Source organism: Vanessa atalanta, chromosome 21, assembly GCF_905147765.1.
Source record: "Vanessa atalanta chromosome 21, ilVanAtal1.2, whole genome shotgun sequence".
Classification (NCBI taxonomy): Eukaryota; Metazoa; Arthropoda; class Insecta; order Lepidoptera; family Nymphalidae; genus Vanessa; species Vanessa atalanta.
Genome location: NC_061891.1, coordinates 3735737 through 3762522, shown reverse-complemented (window position 1 = coordinate 3762522; position 26786 = coordinate 3735737). Strand labels below are relative to the sequence as shown.

Here is a 26786-nt window from a genome sequence, read left to right as displayed (position 1 = left end):
AATTATAAACCAGTTAGATATGAAAGCAATAGAAATAATAATTTTCTATAAAGAAAACAACTTTTGTTTTTGTTCGTATTATATGCGCGATCGTTCAACCGACACAACGGTTCTGTCGACCAGCACACATTCGTAAAGGTTCCTTACTTTATCATAGAACACAGGTCGTATCGAGTATTTATTTCCAAAATATAATTTAAAATTGACAAATATTTTCAATAACCAAATCAAAATTAAAATATTCTTTATTCAATTAGTCTCATAAAAGCACTATGAATCGTAAAGCTTCCACCAGTTCGGTAAGTAGATTCTACCGAGAAGAACCAGCAAGAAACTCAGTAGTCTTGGTGCAAGGGCTCTGTGGAAGCCTGTCTCGGTAGGTACCACCCACTCATGAGATATTACATCGCCAAACAGTAGTACCTAGAATTGTTGTGTTCCGATTTGAAAAGTGGGTGAACCAGTGTAACTACAGGTACAAAGAACATAACATCTTAGTTCCCAAGGTTGGTGGCGCATTGGCGATGTAAGGTATGGTTAATATTTTTTACAACACCATTGTTTATGGTGGTGACCACTTACCATCACGTGGCCAATTTTCTGGTCCGCCAACCTATATCATAAAATAAAAAATAAAAAAGTACTTCCACTATTTTAATTACAGAGTAGTTACATACTCTTTAAACTTTGTTATATATCATAACTGTTTTAGTATTTATCACTAAAAGTAGACGTAGAAGTAAATAGAAGTTATTAATCTTAAACTGTGCCACAGGTGTATAAAAAAAAGGATGAAGCTCAAAACTAAAACAATTGAATAAATTTCGAAAAATCATCAATGATACATTTCTCCTTAACGGTTGCATCATCTAATTTTCAAGCACTTTAGAATTTTACTGATGCTCGGTGATGAAAAAATATTGACGATACTCATTTTTCAGACTCGCTGTTCCAAGTTAAGCGTGCAGAAACATTATACTTTTCGGAAAATGTTGTAACATTAACAAGTTTCGTCAGATACCTCATCGAAATATGTCTCAATTTTAGACTTTAATAATTAAAAACATTGACAAGAAATTCTGGCTGAAGTTATAATGTATATAAATAAATTATTCATGAGCGTTAACAAATATAATATAATTTTTAAGTTATTTTGCTGTAATCTGTTTGTCAGAAAATATAATGTAATTTTGCTGTAATCTGTTTGTGAGATCGTTCAAATATATGAATTAATTTACGTTTTAGGTAATGAACTGTAGTGGTCTTCTGTAAGAAGACACCGCTGAACACCTAACACCGTACCTTAAAATATCGTAAAGTTAAATGCGACATTGACTTTAATTTATATTATACTTAGTTCCCTTTTCTTTTGAAGAGGGCTTGGAGCTTACGTTGTGTTGTTTCATTTGTAGTGTTTCAATCCGGAGTATCCATGTTTTCTTCACCGTGGACGAAACGAGCTAGTGTATACAGGGATAGGAGACATAACATCTTAATTCCCCAGGGGTTGATGGTGCATTTCCGGATGGAAGGAATGGTTAATATTTCTTACGTCGCTAACTTATGACCAGTGTGGCTTCAGATCTCCAAAATAGCGTATCATGATTAATTCACAAGCGAGATATTAACTATATTATTTTAGTACAGCTAAACATCTGAAGCAAATTCCTGCGTGAATATTTCAAGAATGTTTACGAGTCACAATAAAAACTCTTGGACTAGTTACAACATTCGACACCTTTACATAAGGACAATACAATATCTGAAAAAAATGTTCAACATTGTTGTATTGTCTCGGCTGTGAGTGAATCTTGATGACATGATAATAAGGCGACAAAACAATACGTATTTTGTCGTTACTTTAAAGAAATCGGTTAAATTTTAATTTTGCCTAGACCGTGACGTTGGTACGTCGAGTTTTGCCTTGTCTTGTTTGCCTATATTTCACATTGATACGATAAAATCTGACCGATTACAAAACGATTCTAACTGATACATCCATGTTTCTTTCTGAGGACTTTTTAAACTTATCAGATTATATATTAGTGGGACCACAATATTTTATAGCAGTGTCTCATCATGTTTAGTTACGGTATTACAGTTCACCAAGGTAGTTGAAGCTTTGTGCAGTTTACTGTTAAACAGCAGATCTGGGTGGGTTTTACCAAGTATATTATAATCTAAAATTTGCCGGTGTAATTACGATAAGGGACATAATTCTTGAAATCCCATGATTTGATTTAATCCCGATCAACGATTGACGCACTTAATTCATCAGCGATTCTCGAACTCGACACCTTCTGTCATTTGCCACGAAATTCATAACAGCTATGCCACTTGGCCTCTCGCAGATCTTAGTAGAAATATTACATTTCATTATTAGTCTCATGTTATATTTTTAATATAGTTTGCGAATCTTCGTTAAATAAACCAAGTAACTACGTTTTTCTTTGTATAACTCGACTCGCTTCGAATCGATATAAATTATTCGCGTAACATGATTTATAAAATCGATTCGTTCCAATATTTTGTTGGGAAAGTTGTTTTTGTTCCAATCGATGATTTTGTTCGACGGCTTTAATCATAATTTTATGATGTCGATTCGAAATCAGTTTGAACCTTTTTTTTAATATTCACGACTGGGTCTTGAAAACTAGGGGCCAACCATCGGTGCGTAAAGTTAGCATGCGATAATGCCCTCCTGAGAGTGGGTATCGCTTGTTTTTCAGTGGGTATTATGAGCTGAAGCGCTTCTTGGTAGCGGCTAGTCCCGAGTACAAACTGTCTTGCTGACTGAAGTGATTTTTTATATCTGTAATACGTAAGTGGGAATGCCGATCGCCTGATGTTATAATTATAATATAATTTCTAACAATGACCATCAAAATTAAAAAAAAAGAAGTAATAAAAAAATATATTATAATTTTTATTTTTAAAGACTTATATTACCGGCTTAAAAAAAACAACTTTCTTCGGCTATTTTTTTTTACTCCATATTAACTTTCAATTTTTTTTTAAGCTGTGTAATTAGAAACGAGTCTATTTACATAATGCTTTCATTTTTAATACTTAGAATTTATTTTATATACCAAAAATAATGTATTTTTATCGTTGCCGATTAGAAGTGAGATTAGTATAATTTTATTTATGTATATATTAATAGTCTAATAATTGTCAATAGTTGGAATTTGGCGTCGAAATTAACATAATTATCACAGATTATTAAACAAAATACAGATGGAGCGTGCGGAACATTAAAGTGAAGCAATAGTGAATACAAAAATATCAAAGGCTACCAAAAAGAGTTCTAGCGCAGGACCAGTACTACTGAAAATTATCCCAGTGAAATATCTTATAACTTTTTACTAACTCGCGTTGAGTTAGTAAAAAATATAATATTAACTGGATAATTTTTTTTACGATAAACCATTGCAGAACAAATTAATCTTCACGGCACAGTGAAAATACTCTGAGCAATAAAATAATTTTAATTCTAATTTACTTACTTACGCTAACCGATAAATATCACTTTCGTTTATTGTGATAATAAATAAAAATAGTTTTTATATACGATCAACCAATTCTAAAACATTTATTTTTTCAGCGTCCTATCGTCAAATAACAATTCCATTACTTAGATTAAACATTATGTCACGTTCAGATCCACTTTACAGATCTTCTCTTCAGATATTGACATACAAAAAATAGCTTCAAGTTACAATTAGGTATAGTACTGGGTAGCACGCGAAACGCGTTTATTCAACATATTTTTACAAATTTCGAAACCTATGTTTTTATTATTGTATTTTTTATACACCCATAGCGCCGCTCTCTACCCGGTCAGTAACTTTTATCCGCTCTCCAAATTTAATTCTTTATATCGTAACAATTTAGTTAATTGCAATCAAGATTCCTCTTTCCTTTTCTGCACATCTACGGATGGAGCTCTTCAATATGAGACCATAACAGATCTTTTATGTGCAGCCATCGTCCCATAATCACTGGGACAAATCGTTTTATGCTATTAATATATAAGAAGATTCAAATCTTGAGTCTAGAAATACCCTATTAAATTACACTTTATAATATTTTAATTAAACTTTATATATGTATTTGAAAATAATATTTAAAAAAAAAATCGTATTGAAATATTATCTTACTTATTATAAGGTATATTATGTAACTATTACAACCGCGTTACTTGAATTTATACCATAGTAAGTAATGACGCAATCTCTTACAAAATCTATCAATGGTTACGTCCATAAAAATGTACAGTCGGCCCTGATAATATGGTATCGTAAGTATTTGTACTCTTAACCTTTTAAAAAGGTCAATTTTTTTGATACTAGTAATCGATGTATTTTTTTAGATAAGTTGTATCATTTATATAGACGGTTAGATGACTAATGATATCAAAGTATTTTTTTAATTTTCAATTATGATTTTAATCGTACAACGTCTTTCGAGTGGAGGTTCTACTTTTATTAATAGTATGCGTACTCGTATGTTAAGTCAATGCGCCATATATTACGTCGTACCTTGCTTGGTGGGCCCAATTCTAATAGTATTTACAGCACAATATATACAACCTCAAAATGACTAAAAATCAATATGAAAATATTTATATTCAATTATTTATACGTCGACTTTATGCTGTCACTTAGAGCTACTGACATTAAAACGTAATAATAATATTAGGTTACGATGGAAGATCAGCTGCAGTTGTTATTTATAAAAAAACACAATTCGAATTAAAAATTGTGTAACAAATTTTTTTTTTTATCAATTTCTATTTTTCGCCGACTGTATTTAAGTAATAAAATCGATGGCAAATTAAAGGCGTATCTTCAACGAAATTATTGCACATTTCGATCACTTAGTGACCAAGTGACATGGTCATGTAATTGTTAATTTATGTCGTAATATTATTTGTAATAAGGTAAATTTTCACGTAACGGAAATATACGTGCGTGCAACATAAACATTATAACTATAAAACAAAATTTCCTATGTAATTGCATAATTTCATTGTTTGTAGAACGTTTACATTAGTACGCCATATTTATGCAAACTTCGATAATAATAGACGCTAGACAATTATATAATAACACTTTATATATAATGTACCTTTCACAAATTATATCGTTGCACGTAAAAGTGAAAAAAAAATATAAGACGAAAATTATGTAAATATTCATTCCACAAAAGTATATAATTTATGAATGTTTTGTAATTTTAGTAATACATGCAATCATTTACATTTGTAGTGTAGTATTATTATGAAAATTATATTTCTATATAAAATTAATGTGATACGTACAATTATTAACCAAGAATTTATCTTTTCAGGTAAATAAATACAGCTGAGCGAAACAGGCCAGCCGTGCATGCTCGGCAGTGATTAGTGACCCACTCGAAGCAACCGGAACCATTATGCCATATACATCAACAACAATCTAAAACGATAGACCTGACTCGAATTGCAATTGAAAGAACCGTTAGTTAATTATGCTTATTTATTAACTCGCGACATGATGGAGGAGGTGACTACACGCCCCAATTTGGAGTACATCTCCCCTCTCCCCCCTAAAGTGAAGCAAATTACCGGATCGACTACTTTTACGCAGATAACTGGCGATGATGCTAGCCTTCGAGTGAACGGATTCGCCGATAGTCGTTCAGACATGGACTCTCTAAGTTCGATGCACTCTCTTGTCCTTAATTCTAAGACACCAACAACAACGGTATATTTAGCGGCGACCCAGCCAGAGCGACCCGCGATCGCTCCTAGTACAGACGCACTCACCAACGGTCCACACGTGGTCACTATCAGAATAAACACGGATGCTGATAAGCCGAAGGCGCCGAAAATATCAAGCGTCCACCTCAAAAGTGATGTCGACTTTGATACTTATAAAATCAATGACAACAGCAAGAAGAACAACAGCTTAGTCAGACTCAACGTCGAGGAGAGTCGGCCGAAAATTTTAGATAATGAGGATATGTTAAAGGTGGATAAACCACCGTACATCTATTGTAATTCGTACGTGAACACAATGTCTAATATCGTTATGTCTAGTGGCCAATGCTCTCCAAGTGACACTCTAGATTCGGGTACGTGCAGCGACCTTGACGGTACACCACCACCACTTCCAAAAAAGAAGACATTAAAATCTAACTCCGCAAAGAAAGTCTCCGTTACGGTAATTAACCAGTCAAGAAATCAAAGCGAGGTCGATTTCGAAGATAACGACTCAAACATATCGTGTGACTCGCTAAATAGTAGCGAGTTAAATGGAAGCGTGCACGCCGACGAAAGTCATAGCGACGACGCGAGTAAAAAAGAAAAGAAACAGTCTTCCGAGGCAGCGCCACAAGCGCTAGCCAAAGCGAACAATAAAGACGGCAGCTTTCTACCACAAGGTCTTCTTCAAGACATTAGAGATCGTTCAGCGAAACTCAGTACGGTCGAAACTGAAAGTGAGTTGCAGACTGAGCGGAATGAGGAAGTGAGTCAGAATATTAATGATAATGCAAATATATCAAAAGAAAGCGCTCAACTCACATCGTTCCGTTTAGTTTCCCAGCTTAATAGCGAAGTGAAGAAAAACAGTGCGGAATTGCTACCGGTAACTGAAACCAAAACGCCCCTTATTAGCGAGAGCACGTATGAAGAAAGAAAGCAATCGGAGAAAATGAAAGACGATTTATGTTATAGCAGCCACTACTTCGATACGGACAAATTTTATGACTTCCACTTAAATGAAAAACAATTTGATGATGTGTCGGTGAAAAGTGTGAGTGAAAATAAAAGTGTTTGTGAACAGCTGTCGGAAATTGAATATTTTGCGGGAATAAAAGATTACAAAAGTGAGGAAGCACCATCTACTATAAAAAGTTCAAAGGGAACAATTCGTGGTGTAAAAAACCGCGTTCGTGCAGGGATTGCAACATTTCTTCAGATGCAAAGCACGACGAAGGTATGTCTTAATTATATTAAATATAACTATTTTTTTACTAAACAACGATAGAATGCTTAGTCAAAAACGCATTAGTCGAAATTAATTGAGCGTCAAAAACTTCAAGTAAAAGTGAGACAATTATTTATTTCTTTTATTTAGTGTCCATTACAATGTCAAGTTAGCTAGTAGATTACGAATCAGAAAGTTTGCACTAACTGCTCATTATACACGTACTGATTTTAGAGGTCACAGTCAAGTATTTGAAAGTGCACGCAAGCACGTACCCTAGGGTATTACGACCGTTTTATTGAGGTGCAAGACTACCGAATACGACGTATCGATAGTCAACAATAACAAATAATTAATTATGTTTTTGTATTGAAAGATCATTAAAAAATTAGAATATTTGAAAAAATATTTTTCGATACGTGTATTTGCCATTGTACGCCTCCTAAATATTATACGTAACAAGTATATTTTAATGGTTATTAGCTATCGCTATATTGAATTTGTCTTACGATACACAAAATACAAAGAGACAAACAGAATCGGAATTTCTGTCTCCATGAGATACATAATAATATATCTATCGGATAAAATAAATTGTACAGTTGGAAAGAGAAGTACAAGTATTTATAAAACACAAGAATAAAAAACACTCATGAATTTGTTTAAGAAATCATCTAAACATAAAAAAAATTGTTATACATAATATACATTATCATTTATACAAGCATTGTTTTTAGAAGTTTTGAAATATTTAAATGAGAACCTTCATAATATTTAAACAATGGTACAATAATACGACTAACAAGCAACAATTAAAGTCTTAATTACATTTGTAATTATTAACGGATGATCTGGTTAATTCTTTGCTCAACAAAGGCCTATTGTCATTTAAACGACGGTTAATTTTATACGCATGACAGCATATGATTATACCACGACTTCGGTCAATGTTATTAAGTTATCGTAACTTTTAAAGATCTAACAATGGTTTCACGTTTTAAAATTCATATTTATAAAGTAATTTATTATTTTGGCTGACTTTTGTCAATTGTTTTATGTAAAATATTTCCGACAAAATAATTGTTACGTTAATAATATCCTTATTTAATATAATGGTTTAGTTAATCCAATTGTTTGCGTGGGTTATGTAGGTCTCCGAAGCTTGATTACTTACAAATCAGAGGAACCCTTTCATGCCACAGGGAATTCGCATCCTTAATCCTCACTGGGACATGATAATCCATTAATCCAAAACGAGTCGGCATTACAATAATAGACTGTATAGTGACTACTATTCAAAATTAATGTACTAAATATATTTCACATTTAAGAAAAAATAAATACTGAACACTTAAATATATAGCTAACCAAATAATATTTGATAATATATCTTTATAAAATTAACTCAAAATCAAAATATTCTTTATTCAAGTAGACTCATAAAAGTACTTTTGAGTCTTCATGTTACAGTGTTAAATCAAATATAAAGCTTCTAATAGAAACGTTATTTTGAAAAAGCTACTAAACAAATAAACACTTCTGGAGTTTAACCCGCTCTAAATTTAGACTATTAACGTGACTAGCGTTGATGGCAAAATAAAAACTCATGAAAAAGTATCAATAAGTAAAATTTTTAATAACAGAAATAAAATCATTAACAAATCTGTCCGATGATAAGAAACTAATGAAACAGATGATATGACAAGTTATTTGTCAATGCCACGAGATTGAGTATGAGAATTTGTTTAAGAACGTTACTTTAAACAATCGACGTAACGATAAAAGAAAATACCTCAACGTGTTCTATTGTCATTGTTTTGACATTGAATGATTACTGTGATTACAGATTCCCTGCTTTGGTTATAATGATTATCTATTTATATAGCCTCATTGGTATAATTGCTCGGTCGATGTAGCTGCAGATGCTGAAGTCCTAGGTTCAAAGGTGTAAGGCCAATAAGATTGCTTGGATTATTTTGGAATAAGGAATATAGCTGCGGTAGACTCTAAAGCCTTTGAATGTTCATAAAGCGGTTGGTCTGATTTCACTATATTTGTATCGAATTATTGTCGTCTCCTTTTTTTACTTGGTATTAGATCTTTGTGAAAGCCAGTCTTAGTAGGTATCACTTACTGATTAAATATACTAACATCAAGTGGCAAAAATAGTATTGTTGTGTTTGATGATGATTAGACTATTAACGTGACTAGCGTTGATGGCAAAATAAAAACTCATGAAAAAGTATCAATAAGTAAAATTTTTAATAACAGAAATAAAATCATTAACAAATCTGTCCGATGATAAGAAACTAATGAAACAGATGATATGACAAGTTATTTGTCAATGCCACGAGATTGAGTATGAGAATTTGTTTAAGAACGTTACTTTAAACAATCGACGTAACGATAAAAGAAAATACCTCAACGTGTTCTATTGTCATTGTTTTGACATTGAATGATTACTGTGATTACAGATTCCCTGCTTTGGTTATAATGATTATCTATTTATATAGCCTCATTGGTATAATTGCTCGGTCGATGTAGCTGCAGATGCTGAAGTCCTAGGTTCAAAGGTGTAAGGCCAATAAGATTGCTTGGATTATTTTGGAATAAGGAATATAGCTGCGGTAGACTCTAAAGCCTTTGAATGTTCATAAAGCGGTTGGTCTGATTTCACTATATTTGTATCGAATTATTGTCGTCTCCTTTTTTTACTTGGTATTAGATCTTTGTGAAAGCCAGTCTTAGTAGGTATCACTTACTGATTAAATATACTAACATCAAGTGGCAAAAATAGTATTGTTGTGTTTGATGGTGTGTGAGTCAGTGTAATCATCATACACGAGGGCCATAACATCTTATCTTATCGTTCCCAAAGTTAATAGCACATCGATTAACTAAGTAATGGTTGAAATTTCATACGGCACGACTTACCATCAGGTAGCACATTTAGCCACCTGCCTACACATGCCATAAAAAACTTGAATGAGGGAATTGATCACACCTGCGCGTGAATACACACTCGTAAATTAATATCTCCCACGCAATCCTCCGATGAGAATTTATAAACGAAATCGGTCAGTTTTTAATCATCATCTTTCTGTATGTAAAAAGCAATAACTTCTAATTTAACATTAATTTCTAGAATCTTCTTGTCAGAAAGAGATACCGAAATATTTTTGTAACACGACTTCAATATGCATCTCTCCCAAAAAAGCATTCTCACAAGAACAGCAACAAAGTTTTCCAATATATCGGACTAGAAATGAATCGATAAATGATATGCCATTACTGATACAAGCGTGAATGAAACAAACTTATAACATAAGAAACAAGTCCATAGAGGAAGCTGATTGACTAAAATAACTTGATAATTAAATTCTTTTGATGTTTTGATCTGTGAACAGCTCAATAATGTTTAAATACGATTAGGTCAGATGTAATAGACTTGCTTTCTATTATCAAGATATTTATAACTATTTTGAATTCGTAATTACTACATAATTAAGAAGTCGATAAACTCGTATCGATCTTACATAATTTGCGTATACATTTTAACCACCCACGTCGGTTTTACACAACCGATTAAAAACGTATTACGTTTAGACGTTCTTATGGAATAGCTGATCAGATTCATCATTGTATTGAATGATCGCTAAAAAAGTTACACGACAATCTGACAACGCTATATTTGTTATGTAATGTATTGTATCCAAACAAATGTCAATTATAGAATTTATACAAAACTTTTGCCGTCCCAATATTTAACGCTATCGAGAAGATTAAGGGGGCATTATCTTGGTAAAATTAATACTATTGCTTGATACACTTGAATCAGTGCGGGATTAAGGGCGAGGCCCGTAGCAAATTCTCTCAAAGAGCGCTTGATCTGCTATGGGTTCTTAAGTATAAAGTGGTAAAAAAGCAATTACATTTAGGATACATTTTTGTGGGTAATTAACAGTATAGTCGATTATAGGTCCTGCTAAGCTCTGACAAATACAAAAAATCAGAGATTTGATTGTCAATGACTAACAATTGAAAACTGATAATACTAATTTAATTTGAATGGTTCACTTATGTTATAATTAACTCAAGAATATTGACATTTACCTTATCGTTTTTAATAAACTGTTATACAATACCATAAACCCATCAGTAGAACTGTTCCGTAAGAATAAATAAACTTACCACTGGACATGATCATGATATATCAGAAAGTATTGTTCTGCGACATTCACTATAATTTTTTTAACATTCAAAGCATACCTATTAAAATAGCGTATCACCGTAAGTCGCATCTCAACATTTCACTTGTGAGTTCGAAGTGAGCTCTGACAGACCAAGATTGTAAAACGTCAGTACGATATGCGTATATTTTGTTGCTATGTGTTATTGCACTGTCTCACTCACCCTACAAACTGGAACATCACAATTATATAGATAGTTAACGATAAATTGATCGTATAAGAGGTTTTAAGTGATTGGAAATCGTGAGTAAATCTGCATATCCGCCAACACGATCGATAATTATTTTTTTCACCAATCTTTGCATTCAATCATCCTAATATTCCCACAAAAGATTCCCTTTATTCAAACAAACATCATTCCAAGTTTCCATTAATTTTTTTGTCAAGTAATAACATGTAATCTCACACCAACCGCTTCATAATTATCCCACTTAAAATCAAAATAATTACAGCCCTTGAACGTACATCTGTCAACTATTTCCCGCTTTTCTAAGTCTAGTAATTAAAGTAAAAATGCCATTTCCTTGCAAAGATCTCACGATGAGAGGAAGAGACATCACATAATGATTCAATAGAAATACGTGATACTGGGAAAGTTGAACTAAAAAATAATGTATTTGCTTTGTCTCGTTAGAAACGTATGCTGTAATTAATTGTTCTATATATGGTCAATCGATTCGATTTAAATTTAAACAATTACAAATTATTTGTTAATTTATATTGATGTATGGAAATGTCTCTTTCTAATTAAATGCAATAAATATTTCAGTCTTATATTTTAGTCGATTTTATATCCAATATTCCGGTAAAAACCGAGAAAAGTTCTAACCAGTTCTCCACCATTTATTTTTCCTGTATCTAATTTGTATTTATAGTCCATCTTATGCTAGTCGGTGAATGAATACGTCGTGAGAAAATCTGCATATGTCGGATGAAAGTATGCTACATGTGTATCCAACCCGTATTGGAGCAGCTTGGTGGAATGTGCTTCAAAAATCAAAGGATCCAGCCTAGTCGTGGAACATTAACAGGCTGTAACTTTCTTTCTTATTAAATAAATCTCTAATGGAAGAAAACATATATTTTATTTACTCATAATATGTTCTCCTTAAAATTTTATGAATTCCGCTTAAAAAGATTTCATTCTTTTTGTCATTATGTTTGCTTATTTCAACCATGAATTACCTATTTGAATAAATCTTTTTCGGTGACCTCGCTCAGATGTTAGGTATAAAATACTATAAAAAGTCCATGTCCTTCCTTGAAGTTCAGCCTTCTTCATACAAGATTTTATCAAATTCCGTTCGGTGGTTTATCCGTGAAAGAGCAATAGATAGATACAGAAGTATAGATATAGGATAACAGGTAACCAATGTGCTATTCCAGAATATAACACTATGGTCTGGAACGGCACATCTCTGTGCCAAATTTCTTTAAGATCCCTTCAGCTGTCCTGGCTCCTATTTCCAAACATCCATCCATCCATCCATCCAAACTTTTGCATTTATAATATCAGTAAGATAAATTACAGAAACATTAACGATATATTAAAATAACATTCTTTAAGTGTTCTACTTCAATTTATTCGTATCGAGAAGATAAAATCGATGTTTATGAGCATCGAGAAATCGCTCGCTCATTAAACATTATGAACACGGTCAAGCTAGCTTAGATTTCTACTACTTTGCTACATAATCCGATCAATTTGTATTGAATCAGACAGCTCATTACTCTCGTATTATTTTCAATTTGTCGCAATTGACATTTAATAGCAACCGAGTATTTTTTTATTTTTGATAACTTTTTTTTGTTTTAACGATGTTTTCTCTCGTTATTTCCATCTGGTTTTTTTTTACGTTGTTAAGTTTAATAGCCATAGTTAGGAACTAAATTTTATTTACGGCATGATATGTTAATTTCTTTAGTAGGATTATAATGATTACGAGTATTGTTATCTAAGAGATGAGGAATTATTAATTAAAATATTGATAAGCAGTTTCTCATTAATACGTTAAGAATATTTAATTAATAATTAATGAAATCGTTTTAGAATGTCAAGCGATTTGTAAACTTTTAAATAAACAAAAATAAGTTAATGCTAAAATTAATTTGATAGCGTTTATAATTCAGCGAATGAAATTTTGGCAAATGTCATTGGAACAACCTAGGGGTAGGTTTGAGCTACAAACCTTCAACAGTGGAACATTTAAAGGCTGTTATTTTAGTTTATTTATTGGAATTCCAACATATTAAACGCAATATATAGCCCGTCTGGGTAAATACTAATTATCATAATATATTCTAATGCCAAGTAGCAATAATTAGTATTCTCGTGTTCCGGTTTTAAGGGAGAGTGAGCCAGTATAAATACAGAAACAATGACAGGACTTCTTAGATCCCAAGATTAGTGGCAAATTGGCGTTGTAAGGAATAGTCAATCTATCAGGTGGCCCATTTGGCCGTCCGCCTACCTAACCATTAAAACCAGCTAGTGGATCCTACCGAGCTACTTACTTACTTACTACCGGTCTTTTACCTTACATCTGGATATTTATTACAAATCAAGGTAAATATTACATTTGATATTAAACAGTCGATAGCGACTGAATACAAATATAACTTCTTGTTCGACAATTGTTTTTTATTGTGATAATTCAAATAATTAAAATCAAAACGACCTTCGTCCAGTTCTTTTTTACATCTTGTTATATATAGTAGTATATATGTACATTAATGTTTGTCTTCCGTGTGTATATAAAGACGTGAATCGTCCTTGATATTAACGAACTACGATACATTCACTGGCGAAATTTATTTAAATGTTGGTAATTTTAAAATATTTATTAATATTTATGTTACAACAATTTTATTGCTTAAACAACTTAGCTTTATTAATGTTAGGAATGGAATTCGTTAATTGACTTGATTGTAATGCAGTTTTCGGTAATGTTGTTACAAATATTGAATTTCCATTTTTTGTTATTTTATATCTTAATATGATCTACGTTAAGGTCTAACAATGTTATATACATATAAATTTATGTGCATATATAGCAACATTACGATAACAAATTATAGTTAGAAAGTTAATTTGATAAATGGTAATTACTCGCCATCATGCTTCACTTTTGGGGTCGAGGTTTTTTGTTCGTCTTTAATTTATCCTGTTTTACGCGTGGCTTAAATCAAGCAACTGAATTTCAACAGATTGAGCTGACATTTTGTATTCACTGACTGAAACCATACGAATGAGTATAAAAAACTTATTAAAATTCTGCTTAAAATTACCGCAAAAAAAGATTGGTTTGACCAATTTTTCTTAAGAGCCTCCTTAATGCATCTTTAGTTTTATTCTAAGATAGCTAAGCGGGTATAAATTATGAGTTTAATCAAGGTTGAGCAAAGAATTAAAAAAAAAAAAAAACGTAAGGAAACCTGCATATGTGATAAACAAACCCGCAATCGAGAAACGTAGAATACGTTCCAAACCTTCTAAATCCTAATCCTCAAAGTGAGACTATAACATGATACTACATTATTTATTTATTCTTTATTGTACACCATAAACACAAAATACAAAATCTTAAAATTAAAATAGTACCTATATATTTAATGTGTTGTACAATGGGCGGCCTTATGGCTAATTAGCTATTTCTTCCAGACAACCCAAACGAAGAGAGATTCATTGAACTTAAACTGGGTAGGCGGTGCAGCCAATAAACTTACATACAAATGTTTATTTTACACGTATAAACTGCTTGCTTATACGTGCTTCGTTGTTAAATTCGCTGAAAATAATATTTTAATACAAGTACTTATATTGTTGCTTAAAGATGAGATGCATTGAAACAAATTAATTCGGTCAAGGCTGAATTTTGCACATGATTGCGAAAAACAGTTTGATTTATATGTAAGTGGTATTTAATGTTTATTTGACGCTGTTTCAATTTGAACAGCCAATCATGAAATGAGTAAAAAAATTAAATGGGTATTGTATATGATAAAAAATAAAACAAAATATTAAATTTATATTACACTATAATGTTTAAGGAACTCCATTTCAACCTTGGTATTTACGCGTACTTTCATTCAGCGTAAAAAATACTATTTGCATATACGTACAGTCGGCTACATAAGTCGATTAATAAAACTTTAGCCTAGCGTATATGTCGCTGGGATTCCTAGGAGATGAATTTATAGACAACCAATTGATAAATATGGTGTAAACAATATACTTTATACGCAATATATACGAATTATGAGTTATATATACAGCGTGCCTATGTTAAGTAATACACGATCTCAATTCATAAAAACGTTGTGTTTGAAATAAAGATATTATATATTTTTAAATGGCAGGTGTCGTGGTACACCCGTTTGGAAGGAAGTTGCTCTCTTTATATATTATGTAATAAAAAACGGACAATGAAAAATATGAACAACATTTGAGAACAATTTAATGACAAGAAATATTTTTTTTATCAAAAAAATTATTTGAATTACAAATTAAATATATTATATAAAACCGTATAAAATAGAAAGAGATAGAGCGATAAAAAATAGAGGGAGAGGTCGCCTGAAAGGGACGCAACGCTTTTGTCTCACTTGACGGTTTCGGACAGTTCACTCTACTGTAACCCGTGTAAAAGAACTCCGTTCCATAACACATTAATGTGTAAGTAGAGTCGAGATGGCCCAGTGGTTAGAACGCGTGCATCTTAACCAATGATTTCGGGTTCAAACCCAGGCAGGCACCACTGAATTCTCATGTGCTTAATTTGTGTTTATAATTCATCTCGTGCTCAGCGGTGAAGGAAAGCATCGTCAGGGAACCTGCATGTGTCTAATTTCAACGAAATTCTGCCACATGTGTATTCCGCCAACACGCATTGGAGCAGCGTGTTGGAATATGCTCCAAACCTTCTCCTCTAAGGGAGAGGAGGCCTTTAGTCCAGCCGTGTGAAAATTTACAGGCTGCTAATGCTAAAAAAAAAATGTGTAAGTACATTTATCTCACATTACGATTCAAATACATATACGAGTGTAAGATCATAGAAATCCAACGTGTATCTAATAAATGTCTAATAATCTTAATAAATGCATCGAGTTTTTAGGATTTTCTGCTGCCAACAGTACATATATTAATGTCTCGACCGGTTAATCCACTGGGCGTCGCGACATCAATACGTTTTCTATTAATATGAATATTATTAATAATTTTATTTACTAATAGCCATTTCAAAATGATATAGTTGAGACTGCCGATCATATTTAGTACTAGCTGTAGACTTCGAGCGCCGTTTGAATTTACCAATAAAGTTATTATTGGAGTCTAAGTTACTCGTCATTACATCAGCTTTCTCCCAGTGAATGTATCGTCAACATCGGTCCAGCCGTTACAGATAGCCGGATTAGCCGGAACAAACAGACAGACAGACAGACAAATATTGTAATTGTCTTTTGGTACATGTACCGTGTACATATATGCATTTAGTAAAAAGCGGTTATTTCAATATTACAAACAGACACTCTAGTTTCATTATATGTGTAGATATAAAAATGAGGTTGACTAATAAGGGGGTCGACTTTTAAGATGCGGCTAAAGATCGGACCTATTTTTGGAAATCAGATCTTTTATAGATCATATCGTTTTGAATAAGTATGTGCACAAACAAACGACAGCATTATCTTTCTTAATATGGCTGTTATTTACAAATTACGATCATAACACGTGGGCAACAAGTGAGATGACCCGGTTTTTCTTGCTTTCCGAGCCACACTAGTAAACTTCTTCTTAGACGGACCGTCGGTGATATAACAATCACGGACAGTATGTCTGTGTACGTCAATTTGACGTAGAAGCATCGTTTAGTGCAAGAAAAAATAACAAACGCCTAACACTTTCTCTTTGTTTCCTGACAGGTTGGGTGATTCAAGATTAGCCGACTAAATAATTAAACTGCAGTTCAATCGTAATATACAGGGATTACGTAGCCTTTATTTTAAGTCGGGGTATAACCTATCTGTATTCCATATTTCATTCAAATCTGTCCGGCTATTTTTGAGTGATTGAGTAACATTCATACTTTCACATTTATATGAAGACACACTAATTTGTATTCTGAATGGAATTACATAAAGTTTAAAGTTGTATAAAAAATATATAATTAAAAAATAATAAGAATAATACAGCTTTAGCTATTTTTTGTAACCACGAGAATTATTAATTTAAGTTTTAATTGAAAGGATAAAACCTAAACAAATCGTATTTTCATAAATAAGTACTAAAAATAATTACACGAATAGCTAGTTTAAACGATATACTCGTATCGTAAAAAATTTGCTCACAAATCAATAACTTCAGAGTTGCTAACTTTAGTATGTTTACAGATGAGCGCATCAGTTAAATTGCAATTGAAAAAATTACACGTGTTACTGTTAAAAACGACATCACGAAAATCATTTAAACGTATCAATAATTCATGAATCAAGTAAATAATTTCTCAAATGCTTAACGGAACAAATGTGTACATATTAACAACATAAAAAAATGTTACAATAAAAAAGTTTACGTCATAAATTCCTAATTCATTCAACGGAATTAAGATAATAAATTTAATAGAAATAAGGCTTAGAATCGATTGCTATGATATTGCATGACATATTGCTATGCTAGGCTCAGACGTGCCGAATTAAGAGCACTGTGGCGAATAAATATCGTTTATATGCTAACAAGTATACAATAAATTCTGCATTACCTTTTATATCGATTTGATTTCTTTTATTCTTTTCTTTTGTGATTATTGTCTAGAACACAGAAATCGTATCTATTAATTGATATTATTGTTTTTATCATAAACAATGTTGACTAAATCTTGCTCTCTTGTTATAATCGTTTCGCTAGTATTTATTTCAATTCTTTTGCATAAATTGTATTTAATTGTATATACGTTATTTTTATTGAGCCGAGATGGCCTAGTAGATAGAACGCGTACATCTTAACCAATGATTGCGGGTTCAAACCCAGACAAGCACCATAGAATTTTCATGTGCTTAATTTGTGTTTATAATTCATCTCAGTGGTGAAGGAAACCTGTGTATGTGTCTAATTTCAACGAAATTCTGCCACATGGGTATTCCACCAACTCGCATTGGAGCAGCGTGGTGGAATATGCTCTAAATCTTCTCCTCAAAGGGAGAGGAGGGAGAAACCCAGCAGTGGGAAATTTACAGGCTGTTAATGTAATGTAATGTAATGTAAAAATACGTTATTTTATTAAAATGTCATTATATTTAAGGTTGTCTGAAAGATATTGCTGTCTTAACGATAAGGCCAATTCCTTCTCCTAAAGATCAGATAAACGAGTACGGCAATTAAGTATTGTTTGTAATTAAACCAGTAATAAGGCAGTATATCAAACCAGTGTAAGAGCCTTATTATGTTACAACGTATCCTTTGTCTATAAACTCGGCAATGTAAGAAGTGCAACCATTTATATTCACGATCCGATCTAGAATGTTCTCGAAGTTTGGATCACTTCGAAATGGAATACCGCAACAATATCGTTTGTTTTTTTTTTTTTTTGCAGTGGTATGACTGATTAGCGTAAAGATACAATGACACGAATATATCTTTAATATATATAACTAATGTTTGTTACGATGTCAACATGATATCAACTTTACTTGTCATCATAGTTTTTGTGTTCATAGGAAGAATTATTACTCACGCAACGTCATTGTTTTATTGAACACATAGATTACAATAGACTCAAAAGTCGATTACTTTCTCCCACTTCTTTGTGCAGTATCATCTCATAATTTATACCGTACAATATATTCTTATTGTACTGTACTAGCGATTTATATCGACTTCTCGTGAATTTTATATCGATTTATAAACAAATATAGTTTATATTTTATTAAATTATTGATAACAAATAAAAGTATTCATTATAAAAATTATAGATAGTTGGTTCGACAATTTATTTAAAAGGCGTTCGTTTTAATTCATCTAGTGTGACATTTACATAACGTTTTGGACTTAGCTATTAGAATTATAAGCATACATTTGGGCTATGATCGTTTGTTTTTTTTTTAATGCATGAATTTACACAAATACAGACATCCGTAATATATTTATGTCAAACCGCCAACTTTAATATTCATGTCATTGGACACGCTTCGTCAGATTTAGGTCTGGTTGTAATCTAATGGTAAATGCTGGTAGATGGTAACGGTAGCGTGATGACTTTCGTAGGTTGAACAGGGATGTAACACAATACTTATTATAGATCGAAACTGTTTTTCTTGATAGACAGAGATCCAAACTTATGTAAATAGCTTCATAATATAAGGTGAGGTAGCTTTAGTTTATCCTAATCAGAGGAATAATTATAATTAAATGCAAATGAAGTTATTTTTAATAATCTTCCATATTTTTGAGTCCGAATAATTTTCCGATCAAACAAATTTTCGTATCGGTTGATCGCGGTAGAATCTTCATTAGGAACTGTAGTGTGTTAGTGGAATTTAAATTTAAAACTTTAATGTAAATAATTCTTATGTTAATACATCTGTACTAAGTGGTTGAATAAAGTATGTTTTCCTATCGGTCAGCCCTTAATCCAGATCATCTTACGGATGCATTCATATATATAACCACAAAATCAATTTTAGATCAACTGTCTCAATATAGTCAAGATTGCTCAGTGGTTAGAACAGGTGAATCTTGACCGAATATTGTAGATTCAATCCGCCCCACTGAATATCTATGTTAACTTGTGTTAATGTTTCTTCTCGGACTTGGCGGTTGGATGTAATTACATCGTATACACGCCATTCTTTTTTGAAGCCATTAGTGGAAGTATCGAACGTCTTCAAGAGGAAAGTTAATTATTGACCAGATGTAAGACATTCATGATGTTTGTTTACATTTGTGGTCATTATTTAATTGGCAAGAATGACCAAAGCCGAAATTACAATATATATTTTTAAAAGGGCACGATTTTGATGAAAAGCGAAACTGCGTCATTTGTTTTTCAGATTAGCCTAGCCAGATACCGAACCCTATCATTTTGAAATGAACACAATCATTATTATACCATTCGTTGTTAATCTAACAAGGATCAAATTCTTCGACTTAATGGCATATGGAATATGTATGGAAATTGTTGAATTTTAGGGTAATGTCTTCAATTCATAGCTTATGTACTTTGTACAAAATAAGGCTTATTTTTATGTTTTTCAACACACGCCCGCCGCGCAGTCCTCATCATTATGTTCTTATTTCAAATTCCTTATATCTCCTTAGAACGGAACACGGGAAACGAAACTGAAAAGTAATAACATTAAATCTCATTTCGCAAAAGTCCCTTTTTGGCGCTTTCGCTTTTCTTCCTTCCTGGCTACATAAAATAGTTTTAATAGTTTATTTTTGCGCTGTCTTGCGTTGCGTTGGTTGCGTTGGCGTCATTGTGTAGTGAGATATGCGGAACGCGGAAGATTCTAAGCTCGTCTAGTACATCTAGCACGGATATTGTGGAATTATTACTCGTTTATAATCGCATTGTTTCATTAAAACGTTCAATTGCAAATCCAGCTTCGTTTAATGAAACATGCAGCAAAAATGAGAAGGTGTGCTATGATGGGCGACAGGTATCTGTCTGTGTAGAGATGTAACTGTTTAACAGTAACAGTCTGTTTCTAACTCATAATTCCTCCAATAATATCGTAATCAGTGACGTCTATAAATAACATGCTTAAGTATAAGAATTTTGCGAACACAATTATAATAAGTTGCAAATTTAAAATGATTGGTTTTTATGCTTACCAATTTAAAACAGGTTTAATTATTTTCCATATACAAGGTTGTTTATCTTAAAGATTTAAACCGCCTAGGTAGGCGGGACGAAATTATACCAACCAGAGAAAGTTATGACATAAACGATTAAGCAATATATACTTATCTATATTATAAAGTAACTGTCTGTCTGTATGTTTGTTGCTCTTTCACGGCCTAACCACTGACCACTGAATTTTATAAAATTGGGTATGAAGCAAGCTTGGACTTCAAGCAAGGAAAAATGCATCTTCTTATGTCTTACACCTGACGACCAACCCCTAAAAGTTGAACGAATATATAGAATGATTCTAATACGTGGTAATTCATTCATTCGTTCATTAAGCGTTTCTTTATATATGGTAAACTATAATGTACAATCTAAATATCATAAAATATATTGTTGCGATTTAAAAATCAGTTTTCAATATCAGAACGATTTAATATTTATAATTAAAAAAAAATAACTCAACTCAACTCAACTCAACGTCTAAACAGAAACCGCAGATGTTACAGCGTCTGCATAGTCAAAAAAGAAAAGTCCCACTATCCAAAAAAAACGAAAACAATATCTTTACTGAACGCTCATGAACATCTGTGGTTCCTTGTTTAACGTTCCGTAGAAAATAAAACAAATTTTCTTATAAATTACTAACATCGAAGAAAACGCGTCAAAACAAAATGTGCTAACAGTAAATTCTGCGGTTTTGTGAAAGTTAAACCAGAATAAGGTATGTGTCACACGAAAATTCCAATAACTCGGCCGTGTTAAAAATAAGTGACCAGATATACTAAACTCACGGATTCCAAATCCGAGGCCAAAATCAACAATCTGTCACTTTCGTCTACTAGTTTAATATATCAATTTCCATATATATTTTATGTTGTCAATGAATGTTTTCGAAACGTGTCCTCTTTATCGCTTAATCACGTTTCAAATTGATTACAAAATTATTTGTAAGATAAATAAAACATCGGCTAGATTTATTCCAAAAATAACAAAATTCTACAAATATATATTAATTTCATCCTTATAATAACTAATCAAAAATACATCAGTAATACATTATATTAAAAAAATTATGACAAAAAAAGCGAAGTCATCATATAGATTATCAAAAATAGGTTAGCAATGATAAAAAACAAATTCTTTTTCGTTGATATGAATACACGAGAATACAACCATTTCCTATTGGTTCTTTTCGGTTGCTTGACATTCAAATGAATTCTGTTACATGAATTCCATTTAATATAATTTGATTTTCAGTTAGTCTAGCGTTAAACATTAATACTTTCTATTGATATGAGTCGATTTTATGACCTGAGCCGTTGTAATAATAGTTCTAGGAGGATCTACTTCGTTGGCTTTCATTCCAAAATTGGACGTTACCGATAAATATAGTCAACGATCAGGAGACAGATGCATGCTGATTGATCAAACAAATAAATAATCAAACCTATTTATTAAAATTTTAATAAATAATTTGATTTAGTTCAGTTTATTTTTCAATGTCTAGTACATTGAAAATCTATTAACTAGATTACGGCGAATACTGCCAAAAATTATAATAATTATACTGTACAATACTGTATATAATTTGAGCATATTATACGTAATATGCTCAAATTGATATGGATGGATTAATACTGAACCACTTCGGTTTAGTATTAATCCTTATTGAAATAAAAAATGATATAATTTAATAGCTCAACCGACGCCGCCTACGAATAATGGACGCAAATTCCGTCCGGACCTCTTTTGTTATTGTGCCACCCACCCAATTTACACATGCTTAAAGCTTAAATAGTGATTGGTTGAATTTTGATATAGTCTTATAAATATAACTTAAACTTACTTGTGCGAAGTCGAGACGCGTGTCTAGTATGTCTAAATATATTAGATGAAAACCCGGCTTCGGTCATGTAAAATAAATAAAACTAAACAAATATATTAATTATCGTACCCATGCACAAAACTATTGTTTGTAACACACTTTCTGAACGCACCCGAAAACGTTAAACATGGCCGCCCGAAATTCAATGACATAAACTGTCATTGTTATAGAATTTCACGGATTTAATATCGAAATATCTATTATACGAATTTTAACAATGTATAATTGTGGATAGTTTTAGATCGATATCGTAGATTATTAATTAATATATATTTAGAAATTTTAAGTGTTTAAATCACATTTACACATCTACTTTGAAAAAGAATAGTTAATTGAAATAAAAACTCTTAAAACGCATGTGTGTCAGCTGCTTACAAAGTTGTTGCGATTGAGAAACCCAATGAACAAAGAAGTATTGTCATACAGAACAGCTTACTTCATAAATACCGCCGTTGAGTAAATTATTACGTGAATGAACCACTTTTTTTATTACAATTAAAACAAATGAAAAATCTTATACTGCCAAATTTTAAAGATTTATGAGATATAAGATCTTTTTGTGCTATTTTCTTAAGATTATAAAGCGGGAAAACGAAAGCATCTCTACATATTATAAAATAAAGTCGCTTCCGTCTGTACGCTTAGATTTTTTAAATTACCTAACGGATTTGAATGCGGTTTTCATCAAAAAACCGAATGATTTCCTCTTGAGGAAAGTTTATACGTATAAAAGATACATATTATAGTTGAAAAAGCCGAGAACTTTAACTTCCCTACCTGGAAAAAAACGAGATTTTTTTATGTTTGTTCTGCGATTTAAAATTTGTACATTTAGACCCTAATTGCTCAGGTGAAGCCGGTAGCTACCTGAGCTAGCAAAATTATATGGCATACCTAGATAGATAGTTTTGGAATATATCAAAACAACGTAAGAGAGGATAGATGTACAAAATTGTATGTTGAATAAGTGAGATATGATTTGTAGCATATAATAGTTAGTTATTTATTTAATCAGCTATTTATAAATAATATCTAGACTATCGCCCAATATATATTCTACCGCCAAACTAAAATTATCATGTATGATAAAATTGATTAAAACTTGATATTTCCTACGGAACCCTAATTAAAATGTAATTACATTTATATATAAAATGAAACGATATACAATTATGTGGATTACTTAACGGTGACCATATCTTAGAAGGAATGCGTCATGGATCCCATCATAGGCGCTAGTGGGTCGAAACCAAGGCAGACAGCCTTACATAACTTATTTCTACATTCTAGTTCAAATGACGATGTTTTATACAATCTTGTACATTGCCTTTTCTCGGGTAACTGTGCAAGGTTCCAATGGTACAATTTTAATTATTATTATTACGACTTTATACGCTTTTATATTTACACTCATAATAATACTTTTGATTTTGTTGTGCAATCTCTTTTCCAGTTTAATTGTACTGTAATACTTTCTATCTCTTTTCGATATTATATATTAGAAGAAGAGAGTAATGTATTTAATGTTAAGTTAGGTAATTATTGTACAACACGATAAAATATTGTATTCCATGGCAATGATAAACGTCACATGTAGTTTGCAATGTATGAGCAATTCGACTTCAATTATATTTATTCGAATTTGTAACTTAAAAAAAAAAAAAACAATATTGATGTAATTGCCTTGAAAACCTTCTTTTTTATTAATATATATATCATAAAGAATCGAAAAATGTTAATAAAATCGATTACTTATGATTATTTCTCGCACAATATCGATTTTAAAGTTAATAAATTAACAATATAATCTGTACTAATATTATAAATGCGAATGTGTTTGTTACTCTTTGACGGTCAACCACTGAACCAAATTTGATGGAATCTAGTATGAAGCAAGCTTGTGCCCCAAGGAAGAACCTAGGCTACCTGTTTTTACCCAACAACTGATGACCAACCCGTTCAATGCAAACGTAGCCGCGGGCGACGATTAATTTAGATATATTTTCGCTTAATAAACATTGTTGCCTCACTACACACTTATTTACAGTCAAATGAAAAAACAAGCATCTGAGAAAAAGCAGCGAAATTCATCGTTAACTCTTTTAAGTATTTTAGGAAATATACAGACGAAACGAGATATAAGCTATTTCGGTGTAAGGGCTTTGTGCGGGCCCGACTGATCTCATGATTTATTCTTCTTGGTAATTGTAATTACAGACACATGGGACATAACATCTTAGTTACTAATGTTTATTTATTGTTTCATTTGGCAATCCAACAGTGTTACAATATCTTATAAAATTTAACAATATAATGCAAAAATTATGACCAAAAAAGGATTACACTAATAATGTTGGAAGCGCATTGACGATATAAGGAATAGTTTAAATTTCTTACCGCGCCTATGTCTATGGGGTAGTCGTGATCACTTACCAACTACTTACTAGGTGGCGCATTTGCCGTTAACCAACCATATAAAAAAAAAACTAATAGTAAGTGGAAACTAATAATACTTTAAGAAATTCAACCACTTCACACATTTAGATATAAGATGTGACGTCACTTGGGTGCGTCGTTTAATTACAAATTGACTCATTCACCGTTCACTCTTAATTGGTGACCCAGAGCCCTCAAAGCCACTGGCAATAAAACTTCTTTAACGATTGCCAGTACAATCTTCAATATATTTTAATCTATATTTAGATAAACAAAGACAAAACAATTCAGTATTATTTTCTGCTCTGTTTGTCGCAACGAATTTGTTTTTATTTTTTATGCATCTTAACTGATGACCGTTCAAATCCAGGCCAGCACCACTGAATTTATATGTCCTTAATTCGTGGATATAATTTCGTGCTTGGTGGTGAAGGAAAACATCGTAAGGAAACTAGGAGGTTTCAATTTCAATGAAATTCAACGACATGTGTATCCTCCAACATGTGTATCCTCCAACATGTGTATCCTCCAACATGTGTCCACGTGTGTCAAAGGGACAGGAGGCTTTAGCCCAGCAATGGGACGATTACAGGCTGTTACGTTAAATATGTATTTTTTTTTTAAATATGGCTAGTAGAATTAAAAAGAAATCAATTTAAAATTCGAATGGACGAAAGAGAATATTATAATTGGAATTACAAAGCTGCATCGTTTTTTTTTTTTTATTATTTTATTTGAATAGGTTCTTTGTTAAAGCAATTGATTTAAAATCTCGTGTCGCAACTTCGTAAGTTTTATTACTGGAAGTTATGAATGATAATTACCGAAAGCTATTTGCGTTTGGCAATACTTTAATACGAAGGTTAATTTTGTAATCGCTTTAATATTCGTATTTACTAAATATTATATTTTAAACAATAAATCTAGTGGCTAGCTTTAGAGACTGGAGATCCTGTAGTCAAACATTCTCATCGGAATGAAACCTATAATTTTTTATATTAGGTTATGTTTATTGATGGATTCCGTTGGATTATTATTGTACAGTAACACAATATGTATCAATGTGTGTTTGCACACATTTTTCGTGTTTTGTTATTACTTGAGATGAGATTGAGTTTAGGGAGGAGCCGCGATTTTGATAGAAACTATGCCAACAATCTTTACGACTGATTCCCACAGATAATCTACATAAAGTACGTACGTAAAGTAACAGATTTTCCTCTTCTTTTGAGAAGTTTTCGAACACGCTGTTCCAATGCGGGTTGGTGGATAAACGTGGCAGATTCTTATACACCACGTGCAGGTTTCCTCACTCTACTTCCTTTATCGCCGAGTACTAGATGAATTATAAATACAAATTAAGCACATGAATTCAGCGGTACTTTGATGA

General features: G+C 32.0%; 1 protein-coding gene across 1 annotated transcript in view; it reads left to right on the top strand.

The window, feature by feature from the left end:
- LOC125072330 (glutaredoxin domain-containing cysteine-rich protein CG31559-like) overlaps nucleotides 1-26786 on the top strand; it is a 100067-nt gene that overhangs the window by 37778 nt on the left and 35503 nt on the right. The window contains exon 2 of the mRNA XM_047682934.1: nucleotides 5353-6983. Coding sequence (XP_047538890.1) covers nucleotides 5535-6983 — 1449 coding nt within the window. The 5' untranslated portion in view covers nucleotides 5353-5534. The remainder of the gene's footprint in view (nucleotides 1-5352; nucleotides 6984-26786) is intronic.